Raw genomic sequence first — 13,126 nt, forward strand, 5'->3', positions numbered from 1 at the left:
TACTTTCCACCAACTAGTTGCTTAAATTGTCCATAAACTGTGAATGACAACTTTGTTTTTTTTAATAAATATTTTGTTTTAAAAGTATCTTATAATAATAAAATATGATCAGTGGGTCATTGGTCTTTTCATGAAGTTGAATGGTTCTTAAGGAGCCCATAAGGATCAAGGATCAAGTCTACTTGAGTGCAAAACAATGTTTATTCAATGTATGGCAACCTATCTTTGAATATTTAGCTGCACAACCTAAAAATGACAGGGATTGACATTGAGAATGTTCCTTTTTCTATTTTTTATTGAAATTCATCTTTCTCTCTGGGCTCTGACTGTGTACATGATCTAGAATGTAGCTTTTCTTCTTTAGATCCTTTTCCACTTGTAGTTGTTGTAGTTGATTGCAACTCAATCTCCAACCCTTAAATTTGTCTTTTTCTAGAATCTCTTTGAAAAGTTCTTGGAGATTAATTTTGACATCACATGTCAAATAGTTTGTCATATAAACCAGACAACCAAATTTGCTGACCATAGATCTAGAAGGTCATAAAATGTGGTTGCCCACATGCCATCAACACTGTTTGCGTTTCTGCCATTTTTCCTGCTCTCTGTAATTGATAATCATTAATAACCGCTTTTCTTATTGACAATTTTGGAGGTAATTTTAGTGTGGTTCCTGATTGAAGAAGTGCTGTTTCAATTAGAACAACATTTCTTTGCTTTTCTGTACTATTTAATCTAAACTCAGTCTCCAAACTTTTTGATTCAAACTCCTCCAGAAGGTCTTTCAAAAGTTATTGATCTTGATCATACAAGTCAAATAGTTTTGCCATATAAACCAGATCTACTGGCCATAGATCTACAAGGTCATAAAAAATGGTTGCCAAGATGCCATCAGCTCTGTTGATGTTTATGCCAGTTTTCCTGCTCTCTGTAATTGGTAATGGTCAATGATTGCTTTTCTTATTGAGAATTTTGGATGTAATTTTAGTGTGGTTATTGATTGAAAAAGTGTTGATATTGCAGGTACATGTAGTGGAGATCAAACAACAGCATTTTTTGTTTTTGGAGATTCATATGCAGACACTGGAAATTACCATCCTCCTGTGAATAATAGCATAGTTTCAGCATGGAAGTATCCATATGGTATCACTTGGCCTGGGCACCCATCTGGCAGGGTATCATCTGGCAGAATTCTTACAGATTATTTAGGTAAGCATTCTGAAATCCAATATCTAAGGATCCCAAATGTCCATAATCAGGAACTGAACTGTTGTGGCATAACTGTAGCCCAAAATATTTGGATAGGCTCATCCATTCTATGTTTAATTAAATTTAAATGATATGTATTGCGATTGTGAGGCAACATAACTAAAACTCAATTAATCTGAAACTTTTCCATTGCTATATACTGGGGTTTCCAAGTGCTTTACAGCATCAGCTAATATAGGTATGTGTTTGCTTCTGCTGTCTGATTATGTAATAATATAATGATTATGGGTCATGGTATTGACCTCTGATTTATAATGATTAAGGGTCATGTCTGTAATTATGTAATCAAAAGCATTACGATTTGTCATAATTCAGATCACCTTCCAGATGACATATATAGCATGCCTAAGAACAAATTTCAAATTAAAAGTCTGATTCAGGATTATGGCAAAGTTCTCTCCATTAGTGCTTCTCTTGTGTCCTCTAAGCTATATGGACGCCTACAGTCCAGTTTCCCTCTTCTACTAACATTAAAATACTTCTTTTTCTTTGTGATTACTTATACTGCAATGGGTATAATGAACAGTGAATGTATTGACCAAATTCTGTGTTTTTCTCAAATTTATGCAGCCCAAATCTTAGGTCTTCCATCTCCAATAACTTACAGGGTCCTGAACAGTTCAACCCATCACATAGTAGCATTGCAAGGCATAAACTTTGCAATATCATACAGTGGGGTATTTGACTCACTCGGAGTTCCAAAGCTGAGCGTCCAAGTTGGAAATTTCAAGGATACCATTATATCTCAGAAATATGATTCTCATCATCTAAAGCACTCAGTAGTTCTTCTCACTCTGAATGGAAATGATTATGCTGCTACAAATGTTAGCGCAGTGGTAAGAATAAACATCACCAAACTTGGCATGTTTTACAAGTATGATTCAAATTCAAATGTGATTTTTTCAAATATGTAACTGAGGTTTATGAGCTGTGGATGTGTACAGGGAACAGAGAAGTTTGTCAAGAGTGTTATAACAGAGATGAAACTGCAGCTCACAGAGCTATATAGTCTTGGGCTAAGGAATTTTCTGGTATCAAATAATATGCCCTTTGACTGTCAACCTGGTTATCTACAGTCTGGAGCGGTATGCTTCAACACAACAATGGAGTTAGTGTCTACCCACAACAATTATCTATCACAAGCCATTTCAGAGCTGAGTGAACTTGAAGATGCCAACTTCCTCATCCTTGATTTCTTTGCAGCCTTCTCTCATATCATCTTGAACCCATTTGCATATGGTAAATACACTGAATATACTGTAGCTTAGGATTTTAAGATTATCTGTTTCAGATTTTCCTTTTGAAGAGTATATCTAAATATCAAAGTCTTCTGAATCCTCTTTATTTTGTAGATGTTTTCAGTACAGCTTATAGACCTCTTATTACTGATGTTTAAGAGTCAAACTTCTTGGATTACATAAACATAGAGACCAAACATGAGTGTACTGATTGACTTATTTTTGTGTTGTGTTGAGTAGGAATCCATGAGATGAGTAGATCGTGCTGTTCTAGAGATGGAAACATGAGTAGCTCAGTTATTGGGTGTGCTGATTATGATGAACAAGGAAGAGCTCTTTTTCATCTGTGCAAGTCTCAAGAGGAATTTTTCTTTTTTGATTGGTACCATCCTACTCAAAAGGGATGGCAAGTGATGATAAATCTTCACTACTCCCATAATGGGTTTGTTCAAGATGGCTCTTTTTCTCATCTTCAATCTCTAGCAAAATGGCTTTCTGACAGGGTCGGCTTGGATTCTTATCCTCCCAAATTTTCACAAAAACGCATGCATAGGAAAGTGAATAATGAATATTAAAGCTGGGATCACAAATAGCCCATTATAATCCATTTTTGTTTGCTCAGATTGAGGTTGAATTGATTTTTTAAGGCAATTTTGTGAAAATTGATTCAAAAGTATCTCTAAAATAATAATAATATCCTATACATATCACATAAAACATTGCTATATTAAGTTTAAAGTATTTTCGTGAGATAGAAAATACAAGAATTTTTATATTTTTTGTAATAGTTTATTATTAAACTTAAATGTGGTTAAAACATTGGAATGGTTATAGTGGTAGTCTAAGTTTCTAATTGTTTTTTTAACACGCAAGAAGTAAAAATTTATTAAACATAGAGAATTATAAAGCAAGAAGGGCCAACAACTCAACAAAGAACAAACAATTATAAATTTCTATCTTCCACAACTAACTGCTCCAACATGTGAGATAAATCCATAGGCAAATGTCACTTATGCACAATATTCAAGCCTTGCATTCAATCAAAAGCTTATTTGGCCAAACAGTCCACAATTCTATTCCACTCCCTACAAATATGAGAAAATGTAACATATTCTAAAGACCTACTTAATCTTAGAATATGTCGAATAACCATAGCTATTTATGCCAATTAACAGCATCCAATTGTTTCTTATTCAACAAATTCATCACTGGACTTGTGAATCAAATTCACAAATAATCATTTTCCAACCAAGAACACAACCTCTCTCCATAGCATACAAAATGGCAAGAGCTTCCTTATAGTTATTTGTATGAAACCTTTATAAATGGGAAAACAAAATTGAACAACCCCAGAACTATCATAACCAATGCCACCTAATGCTACCAAAAATGGACAGGTTAGTAGTCAACATGAGTTCATTCAAATAACTAGCCCAACCATAAGCAATGTGAATTTGGAGCATTTCAATAACATATCAAAAAAGATTAACATCAAACTTAGAGAATTAAATTAACTAAACATAAAAACATAATGATGCTTCTCGTATGATTGAACATGCAACTCTTCCTTGGCCTAGTCCTCTCCAAGATCTTGTTGCTATGAATGTTGTGCTTAGTTTGAGTACCAACACAAGGATGGAAAATGAAGATTGGGAGATGGTTGATTATGTGAAATTTGTGGCTGAGTATGCAAGGGCTTGTTGAATGTCCATCTAGTAACACCAAAGATAGTGGTACTACTATGGCAATGGAATGCAAAATCCCTTGAGATATGCAAAGCCAACCTCTATATACTTGCTAGCCCACCTTCTCTTACAATGGAAATGGGAGCTCCTTTTTATAGGAAGAATGGGCTAATGGATGGTTAAGATTGAATGTCTTAAGAAGGGCTAGGATTGCTTGAGGACTCCATGATCCTCAATCCATGTGCTCTTCCTCAAGCAATCAAATGTTGACAAGTGTCAACAAGGGAAGACCTAAAAAGGAAATGGACAGAGCCTTAAAGGCTTGAGAAGACATGAAGGAAGCCATTAATAGCTAAGTTGATGAGTTTGGGCTTAACCCAAGGTTGGAGGAATGTGCAAGAGTTAAATGGGGGTTAGAATAGTCAAAACCCACGTGAGTTTGCTTGTAAAAGGGAGAAGGCTTTGAAGGCTTTGTAAGAGCCTTAATGATTGAGAAGTGACCCTTCCCCAATCCCATGGTTTAGGAATGTGCAAACAATTAGGGTGGTGATTAGGCTAATATAAGGGGGTTTACAAATGATTAAGGAGAGGGTTAGTGTGCAAGTTGCATTTTCTAGAAAATGCAAATGAGTGAGGGGATTTAAAACTATATAAGATAATTATTTGAATGAATTAATTAAAGGTGAATTTAATTAATAGTTGAACAATTAATAATTAAACAAATATGAAATTCATTTAATTAGTTAGGACAAGTTCAAGCGCCTATACCACCAATACCCACGTGATCAAGGTTTCTCCTAGAAGAAACATTAGTATTTATCTTCAAAACACCTTAAGGTGGAGGAAGCCATTGGCGTACCTGATCAATCTTCCTCATAGAGTGTCTACATTTGTTTCCCTTAATTTTCTTGCAACCTACACCAGGAGAAGTACCATCCCCTTGAATAGAAAAGTTGAACCTTCTAAGAATATCAACATCATTGGGATCCACTATAGCAAAGAGGTCACACTTTGCAGAGACAGACTCCTAAAGAGTATGAACAATATTCCACCGCAATTGTTGAACAACCAATTTTACTTAGTTGGATATTATTGATTTTTATGCACATTTAGTTTGGTTTATTTAGTTATGTTAGGGTCATTAAAGCTATATTTATTGTTATTTTGTTTTACATTCCCTCTTTCTTATAGATAGATATAGAGTGGATCATTCTTTGATTTAAGAGAGAGAGAGAGAGAGAGAGAGAGAGAGAGAGAGAGAGAGAGAGAGAGAGAGAGAGAGAGAGAGGAGAGAGAGAGGAGAAATTTGGGCAGCACATTGTTTGCTTAAGGACCCAATAATTCACCTTTAAGACCTATTTGATGTACTTATTGCACTCTAAAGTGCAATTATATTTTTTTGTGAAGATTGGTATTTCTCTCTTCCTTATTGCATTTACTTAAGCCATCAATATACGCTTCTTTTTCCCACTAATTAAGCATATTTATTTCATCCTCTATAAAAAAGGGAGTAAGTATTGTTGGCATAATTCTTTTTCCTACACACTCAAATTACCTAGATACACTATCAATTAGATTTTAAGACAATCGTAAAAAATTGGAAGCAACTAGACAAATTCAATAGAAATCAAGCATGATTCTTTTGGTATGCCAAGATGGATTTCTTTCTTCTTTCTCTTCATTTTACCCAATGTCAGTTTGACCCTACCATATACATTCTATAGTAGTATGAATAACTTATTATATTGGTATTGTATTTCAATGGCTTGATCATTACCAATTGTTCTTGATGCATGAATATTGGATCCATTACTTCCTTGCAATTACTTCTATAATAGAATTGGGATTGTTACATTACTTCCTTGCAATTGAGATCATTTAAAATAATTTTGTATAATTGTTTCTCAACCAAAATACATTTTTTTATCTATTAGCATTGTTACAAATGGTTTGCTTGCAAGCCCATATAAATGCTCTTCTCATCGAGTGTCAAAGGAAAGGCTCATTGTTTGACTCCTCTTGTTAATTCTACCTTACATTTATAACTTGTGGGGATTCTTATCTACCTCACACATACTTATAGAGTGAAAGACGTTTTGTAGTTCAAAACTATTTTCCATAATAGAAAGAGAGTAATCTTTATAATAGATCATATAGATATTTGCATAAAACAATACTAAGAAAAAATCTAAATTATCCAAGAAACATGACACATTGTGTCATGTCTCTTGTTCAAATAAAACATTTGAGATACGTGCTGCCACCTCATCTTTGAAAATAATGTTTTATTACAAATAATTTTATTTCACTAGACAAAAGAAAAAAAAAACAGTCTTGGCGCCTACCTTTGAAAATTACGTTGACTAAATCTTCTCCTTTACTAATGGGGCACAACTTTTCCTTTTTCTATTTTTAATTCGAGTTTATTTTAAGCATATTTCTAGAATGCCTCTGAAAAGTTCTTAGAGATTGATTTTGACCATACAAGTCAAATAGTTTTTTTGCCATATAATCCAAACATTCAAATCTTCTGACCACGTGTCATAAACACTATTTGTGTTTCCGCCAATTTTCCTGCTCTCTGTAATAGGTAATGATTAATAACCGCTTTTCATATGAGCAATTTTGAATGTAATTTTAGTGTGGTTACTGTTGAAGTGGTGTTGTTTCACTCAGCACAACCTTTCCTTTACTTTTCTCTAGTATTTAATCTAAAACACAGTCAACAAACTTTTTATTTTAAACTCCTCTACTTTGAAAGGTCCTCACACATTGATCTTGACCAAACAAGTTAGATAGTTTTGCCCTATAAACAAACCAATCAATCAAATCTGCTGACCCTAGATTCAGAAGATCGTGAAAAATGGTTGCCCACATGTCATCAACAACACTTTTGGTGTTTTTTTCTAGAAGATTTTGGATATATTTTTAAACAATTTTTATTAGTTTGATCTTTTTCAATCTTGCAAAAAAAACAAAAAAATTATTGAAAAATAATTGTATTATGCAAATTTGTATTTTTGATTAGATACTGTTTTATATGAAAAATAACTGTTTTCAAAAATAAACATCCTTATGATATTAAATTAACAAAATTCTTTTTATAGTAAATATTATTCAATACTTTCAAATTAAATTAGAGAATATCTTAAAATACAAAAATACATAAATCAACATCAATATGTACTAGGTAGGCTTACTCCTGGTGAAAAGGTTGGTGATGTCTAAATTTGAATTTTGAATTTTAAAAGTTTAAGGTTCATATTTGCAATTAGGAAGATGGCTTAGTTATCAATGGGGATCTAGATATTGGAATCAAATCTTTGGGGATGAGTGACATATGAGTTCACATATGATCGTGTCACAAACTAAGAATATGCCACTTGTAAGGTAGTCATTGTGCAACATTCTAATCAAAAAGGCTCAAAACACAAGAGTAAAGGGCATAGGTATGCAATTTACCATTACAATTATAAAAAATTATATAAAAATGAAAAAAATACTTTTATAATAATGAAAGTGTCACATAGTGGCTAGTACTCTTGTTTTTAGTATAGTTTTAATAATAATTATGATTTAATTTTAATAATGATTATATTTTAAAAATTATAATAATTAAGATAAAAAAAAAAATTAAACATAATTATTTCATAATAATTAAAATTTTAGTAGAAAAAATAATATAAATTAAAGAAATCTTAATAAATTTTTAATTTCACAAAATAAAGTTAAATAATTGAAATAGTTTTAGATTTAAATCTACTTTAAAAACTAAAATATAATAAACAAAAATGTGTAAACAAAACTATATAAAAAATGAAATATTAAGAAAAATTAAAATTAATAATAAATAACAATAGTCTTCATAGATAATAATTTTATTAAGTCAAATTAACTAAATAAAAATAGTAATAATTTTTTAAATTCATTGTAATTTAAATATAATAAAATATGTATAAAAGTATAATTAATTTTAAACGTATTAATTCAATAAAAGAAAACTGTAACTAAAAATAACAAATCAATTTATTTATGTTATAATAATATATTATTAAAATAATATAACATTATAAAATTCTATATTTATTTTCCTCATATCTATATAAAATGCATCACAGTTAAATTGTATTTAGCCAATAAGTGTAAAAAAAATAATTTTAGTAATTTATAATGTTAAAAATTGTACAATTAGACTTTGGTAAATAAAAAGATTGAAAAAATTAAAAGTTAAAATTTGTTTGTGATTGGTTCAAATTGATTTTTTTAATAACTAGTTAATTGGAAAAACAAAAAACTCATTACAATAGTGTTGCCTTAACGGCAAGTACTAATAAAAAAAATTTAAATGTACAATTTTACATTGTTATAGATGCAATTTAAAAATGAATATTTATTTTAAAGTGTAAATATTTTTTCATAAAATTAAATACATATTTACTTATAAATTAAAATGTTATATATTACATATAAAATTAGATTAAATTATGACAAAATAATTATAACATAATATATGTGTTAATATAAAACAATATTATTAAATAATTTTAATTGATTTTATAATATTTATATTATAAAAAATCTCAAACAACTCTATTATATAATATTAAAATTTAATTTAAAATTATAAATTAGATCATAAAAGCATACACAACAACTTTAATTTTAAGTACAATTTTTAAAAAATAAATATGAAATCATAATTTTTAAAAATAACATATAAAATATTTGAAAATGAAGAAGAGATCACCATAGAATCGGAAGGATGCAAATACCCAGCATTCATTCACCTATCTACAGATAAATAAAAATTTATCTATATGAAAATATAGAACTATAGTATTATATGTTTTTCTTTTAAGATTTTTTTAAATGATAGTAAAAAGAAAGGAAAAGATCTTTTATAATCTAACAATCTATTTTTATGAATCTACAAATGTTTATGCACAGTAATTTTAAACTAGACCTAACAACTCTAAAACATTTTTTTTTTAATAAAACATAACATAAACAATTTTGACCTATTAAGTTGTAGAGGCCAAATCATATATATGTAAAGTATTTAGTTTAGATCATATAGTGAAGGATACTATTTCTCAAATATTCAGTAGCCCATAATACCTAAAAATAGTTAAGAACAGTAATATGCAGTAATCAAACTCTGTTCACCAATCTATATGGTATAACCATAGATCCTATTAAACAAACCCTAACTCCAAGTTACCTGCATGACTAGTTCATATTACAGAGTATACCCAACCAATCTACAACACAGAAGGAAACTCAATGATGGCATTAATAAAATTGTTCAACAGGAAAGCCATGATGAAAATAGCCAATGTCTCTTCTGTCTTCACTTGAAAACCTGAACTGGAAGTAATTGGAGGGCTATCAGTTGGAGAAGAAGAGAACCCAACTGCATCAATTACACAAATTGTCACTGGCAGACACAATTAGAACATATTTTTTCTAATTTTTCTTTACGTGTTTCTAAATTGGATTGTGTACTTTTGTTTGCATCAATGTTACAGATTACATCTGTTGACGTGATCTAAAATATTGATTCAGATAAATATACACAATCGAATTCAAAAACAGGACAAAAAGATACTATAAATTGTTAAAAATTGATATCAAACTCGCAACTTGTTATATATGATAATGAAAAAGATATGATGAATCATTTCAAACCTGTGTATAAATCCATCTCATCTCACAAACCCATACAAAATTAAAGACCCATTTCATTGAAACTTAGGAAACAATTCAAAACAAAGCACAGACTTACCAGCAACTTGAGGAGCAGAAGCTGAGGTGGTGTTCAGCTTGAATCCCTTGACCTCTGGAGAATATGGAGAAATATGAAGAAGACCTGCCAAATGACAGACAAACATAATTCATTTTAAATTACCTGCTCAATAATATACAACTACAAATATATTTGCAGATACAAATCTAAATTAAAAAAAAAACACAGCACAACTTATTTCAGGGCCTAATACACTGATTGTAAAACTTAAACTTGACCATCCTAGGGTCTTTCTGTAATTCATATATATGCTGTTTTACCTTAAAAAACTGCAAAAAAATTGTTATTATAATAAGTAGACAGTAATTTTATAGCTTCTACAAGGTACTTTGGCAGGAAGTTAAAAAATGCAAAATTTGTAAATAAAGTTATTGTATGGAGTATATCAGAGACCTGGGCATGTAGAGATATTGGCTTCCATTTGACAAGCCTCAGGCATATGCAAAGCCAGAGTGTGGTTGATATTTATCCCATTTCCAACTGCATTGGACTCATTTATCATGAGGAGGCACAGGCACTTGGGAGAAGCAGAGTAGAGCTGAACAAGGTTATTACAACAGGCTTCTGTGGGGCTCTTGTCAAAGCCTTGCACATAAGAAATACATGGAATTAACTGATAAAGCTTAGAAAAACACTCTCTCTGGTCACTTGCAATGTCTGAAACTGCAAAACCCACCATTAATGCCATCACAAATCCTAAAAACAGTAATGATTTAGCCATGAGGATGCTCAAGAACCAAGACTGTAAAACCTTCTTAAATTTTCAGTGGTTCAAATCTACTTTGTCTTCAATAGTTTGTTTTGACTCAAACATTCAGAATGGTATTTTAAAGAGATCCCATGAAATTTATTTTGCTTCTGACTAATGGGGATTCCTAATGAATGTGGGCAGAGAAAGTGGAAAACAATCCAAAATGCATGTACTGTACAATATTCCCTACTGTAAATGAATAAATTCAAACCAGGTCCCTTAAGTGTGATTTCACAGGTTGAATGTCAGTTAGTTCATGAAGAAATTGTTTGGAATCTTTGACAATGATGAAGAATTCTTTGGGTACGTTGACAATGAACTTCCTCTAAGCATTATAGGGTAAATATATAACTTAGTGGCCAGGGCCCAAATATGGAGCCAGTCGACAACCCCTTGATACATAGTTAATCAGACATTTTTACAAAGGTATAAAGAATTATACTCTGTATTTTGAAAAAAGTAATATAAAAATGTAGATATATACACTAGTATACCAAATGATAAAAGTTAAAGGTAAAATTAATTGTGTAAGGATTAAATTTTGTAAATGTTCTTAATTTATCTTAGTAAAATTAATTGTGTAAGGATTAAATGCTGTAAATGTTCTTAATTTATCTTATTGGGCACTCTGACCAACATTTATTCATAGAATCATTAGCCAACTATCATTATAGTTTTCCTTTGTCTAGACTAGATACCATTTGTAGTTGTTTTCCAATAGGATTATGTTGTATGTTACATAACTAGATCAAATAATACAATCTAGTCTATTTTTTTCAAATTTTAATTTTCTCACAATTGAGAATGATGGGATTTGACATCATTCACTTTGCAAATCTTAGACAAATTATAACAATTTTATTTAACGTTGTTAATAAATAATTGGTATATATCCCATAAACATGGAGAGGGTAGACTTGGATGCCCTCTATGTAGTAGGAAAAACATTTATTAGACCTCATGTATAATTGTAGGGGAATTTTATTTGGGACTTACTTTTGGGGAGATATTAAAAATCAAATAAATAAATTGGTATACGTAAGAAGGCATAAGAGCATCTTCTATTATTGGATCTTATAATTTGGACAATCTTTTGACAAAGTGCCTAGGATGGGGATATTGGTCAATTTGACTATTATGATAAAACCTATTATGTTTAAATGCATGTAGTAGATGTAAAGTGCATAAGAGGAGTTACTATTCAAGGTGTGTTGATCATTTTGGTGAGATGTGAGACATCCTATGTGAATTTCCAGATGCCTAGTTTCGGGTGCCTAGTGTTGCCCACTTGTTTTGGAATACTATTCATAGTACTTGCATTCATCTCTCCTATATATTGGTGCCTTGAATCGGTAGTAGGATCATGTTATTTAATAGGTCATTGAAGAACTCTTATGTTGATGGCGTTCAAAGGAATAGGTTGATGTACAATGTAGTATTTTGAATAATTACATTTACTTAAAAAAATGTATAATTGATAAAGTATGTTATAGGGTGAATGATAGGTCCTACAAAATTTTACACAACATCCAAGTGCCTTTGAAATGCTTAACAACTAAGTCAAATAGACTTGGAGTGTGACTATGAGGAGTTACTCAGTTGTGTTGAACGTCATATGATGTGTAAAGAGGGTGCTTGCCTACATAAAAAAAGAGGAAGGATGGTTTGTAGGTAATGTGCTATAACAATAAATAATTAAGATGATTATATATAAACTAGCAACTATATTTTGTTTGTAGCTACAATGCACCATGACCATTGCATCTAAATGAATTGAAATTATTTGAAGACTCAATCTCAAAAGATAAAATGTATGAATTTTCAAGAAAGGATGACTAACTAAATACACATTATCATAACATAATTCAATTATGGAGAGAAAATGTAGATTGGCAATTAGTTCTTTTAAGATGCTATAATGAATTGCATTGCCAAGTATGCAACAAAAGCTTAAAAGAGTTCAAAAATATATCATCAAATGTTAATATGACTTGTAAGCTTTGAAAACTTAGATGAAGCAGCATCAAGAGAATATAGGAACTTTTAATAGAAATTCTAATTGAAAGAGACTCTAGAGGACAAGAAACATGTCATATATTATTGGAGTTACTATAGGTAGAAAGTAGTATAGTGTTTGTCACATTAAATGTTTGAAGAGAGAGTTGTTCAAGTTGGTAAAAAAATTGAAGGAAATGATGATGAAAATCATTTAAAAGATTTCATTCAAGGATATTAAATAGACCATATGCAATGTAAAGGTATGTTTTGAAGGTTTATAACTCAAACACTATATACACACCAGAGCAACTTATTTTGTATTGCATTTCACTACAGTAATGTTTTTTTGGCTTGCAGTTTCAAAGTAAAGTTGGGCTATGTA

General features: G+C 30.7%; 2 protein-coding genes across 2 annotated transcripts; one reads left to right on the forward strand and one right to left on the reverse strand.

Annotated features, from left to right (window-relative positions):
* The first annotated feature begins 328 nt into the window (after nucleotides 1-328).
* LOC131048992 (GDSL esterase/lipase At5g03610-like) lies at nucleotides 329-3,124 on the forward strand. The gene is made up of 5 exons (XM_057982987.2): nucleotides 329-934; nucleotides 1,021-1,206; nucleotides 1,837-2,102; nucleotides 2,211-2,505; nucleotides 2,745-3,124. The coding sequence occupies exons 1-5, from the start codon at nucleotides 871-873 to the stop codon at nucleotides 3,077-3,079; spliced, it is 1,146 nt and encodes a 381-aa protein (XP_057838970.2). The 5' UTR covers nucleotides 329-870; the 3' UTR covers nucleotides 3,080-3,124.
* Nucleotides 3,125-9,234: 6,110 nt separating this feature from the next.
* On the reverse strand, nucleotides 9,235-10,843 carry LOC131048986 (non-specific lipid transfer protein GPI-anchored 13). Its single transcript, XM_057982979.2, has 3 exons — nucleotides 10,389-10,843; nucleotides 9,975-10,058; nucleotides 9,235-9,602 (listed from the first exon to the last, which is right to left on the reverse strand). Exons 1-3 carry the CDS (start codon nucleotides 10,714-10,716, stop codon nucleotides 9,451-9,453), a joined length of 564 nt encoding a protein of 187 aa, XP_057838962.2. The 5' UTR covers nucleotides 10,717-10,843; the 3' UTR covers nucleotides 9,235-9,450.
* Nucleotides 10,844-13,126: the final 2,283 nt, after the last annotated feature.

This window comes from Cryptomeria japonica, chromosome 4 (genome assembly GCF_030272615.1).
Source record: "Cryptomeria japonica chromosome 4, Sugi_1.0, whole genome shotgun sequence".
Lineage (NCBI taxonomy): Eukaryota > Viridiplantae > Streptophyta > Pinopsida > Cupressales > Cupressaceae > Cryptomeria > Cryptomeria japonica.

Bases quoted from the DNA above. Each gene is read 5' to 3' on its own strand.
- LOC131048986 (XM_057982979.2), bottom strand. From the start codon at position 10,716: ATGGCTAAATCATTACTGTTTTTAGGATTTGTGATGGCATTAATGGTG. The intron at 10,059-10,388 runs GTCTCTGATATA...GTCATTTGGCAG, and splicing joins CAATATCTCTACATGCCCAG to GTCTTCTTCATATTTCTCCA. The intron at 9,603-9,974 runs GTAAGTCTGTGC...TAATTGATGCAG, and splicing joins TTCTGCTCCTCAAGTTGCTG to TTGGGTTCTCTTCTTCTCCA.
- LOC131048992 (XM_057982987.2), top strand. From the start codon at position 871: ATGGTTGCCAAGATGCCATCAGCTCTGTTGATGTTTATGCCAGTTTTC. The intron at 935-1,020 runs GTAATGGTCAAT...TTGATATTGCAG, and splicing joins TTTCCTGCTCTCTGTAATTG to GTACATGTAGTGGAGATCAA. The intron at 2,103-2,210 runs GTAAGAATAAAC...GGATGTGTACAG, and splicing joins CTACAAATGTTAGCGCAGTG to GGAACAGAGAAGTTTGTCAA.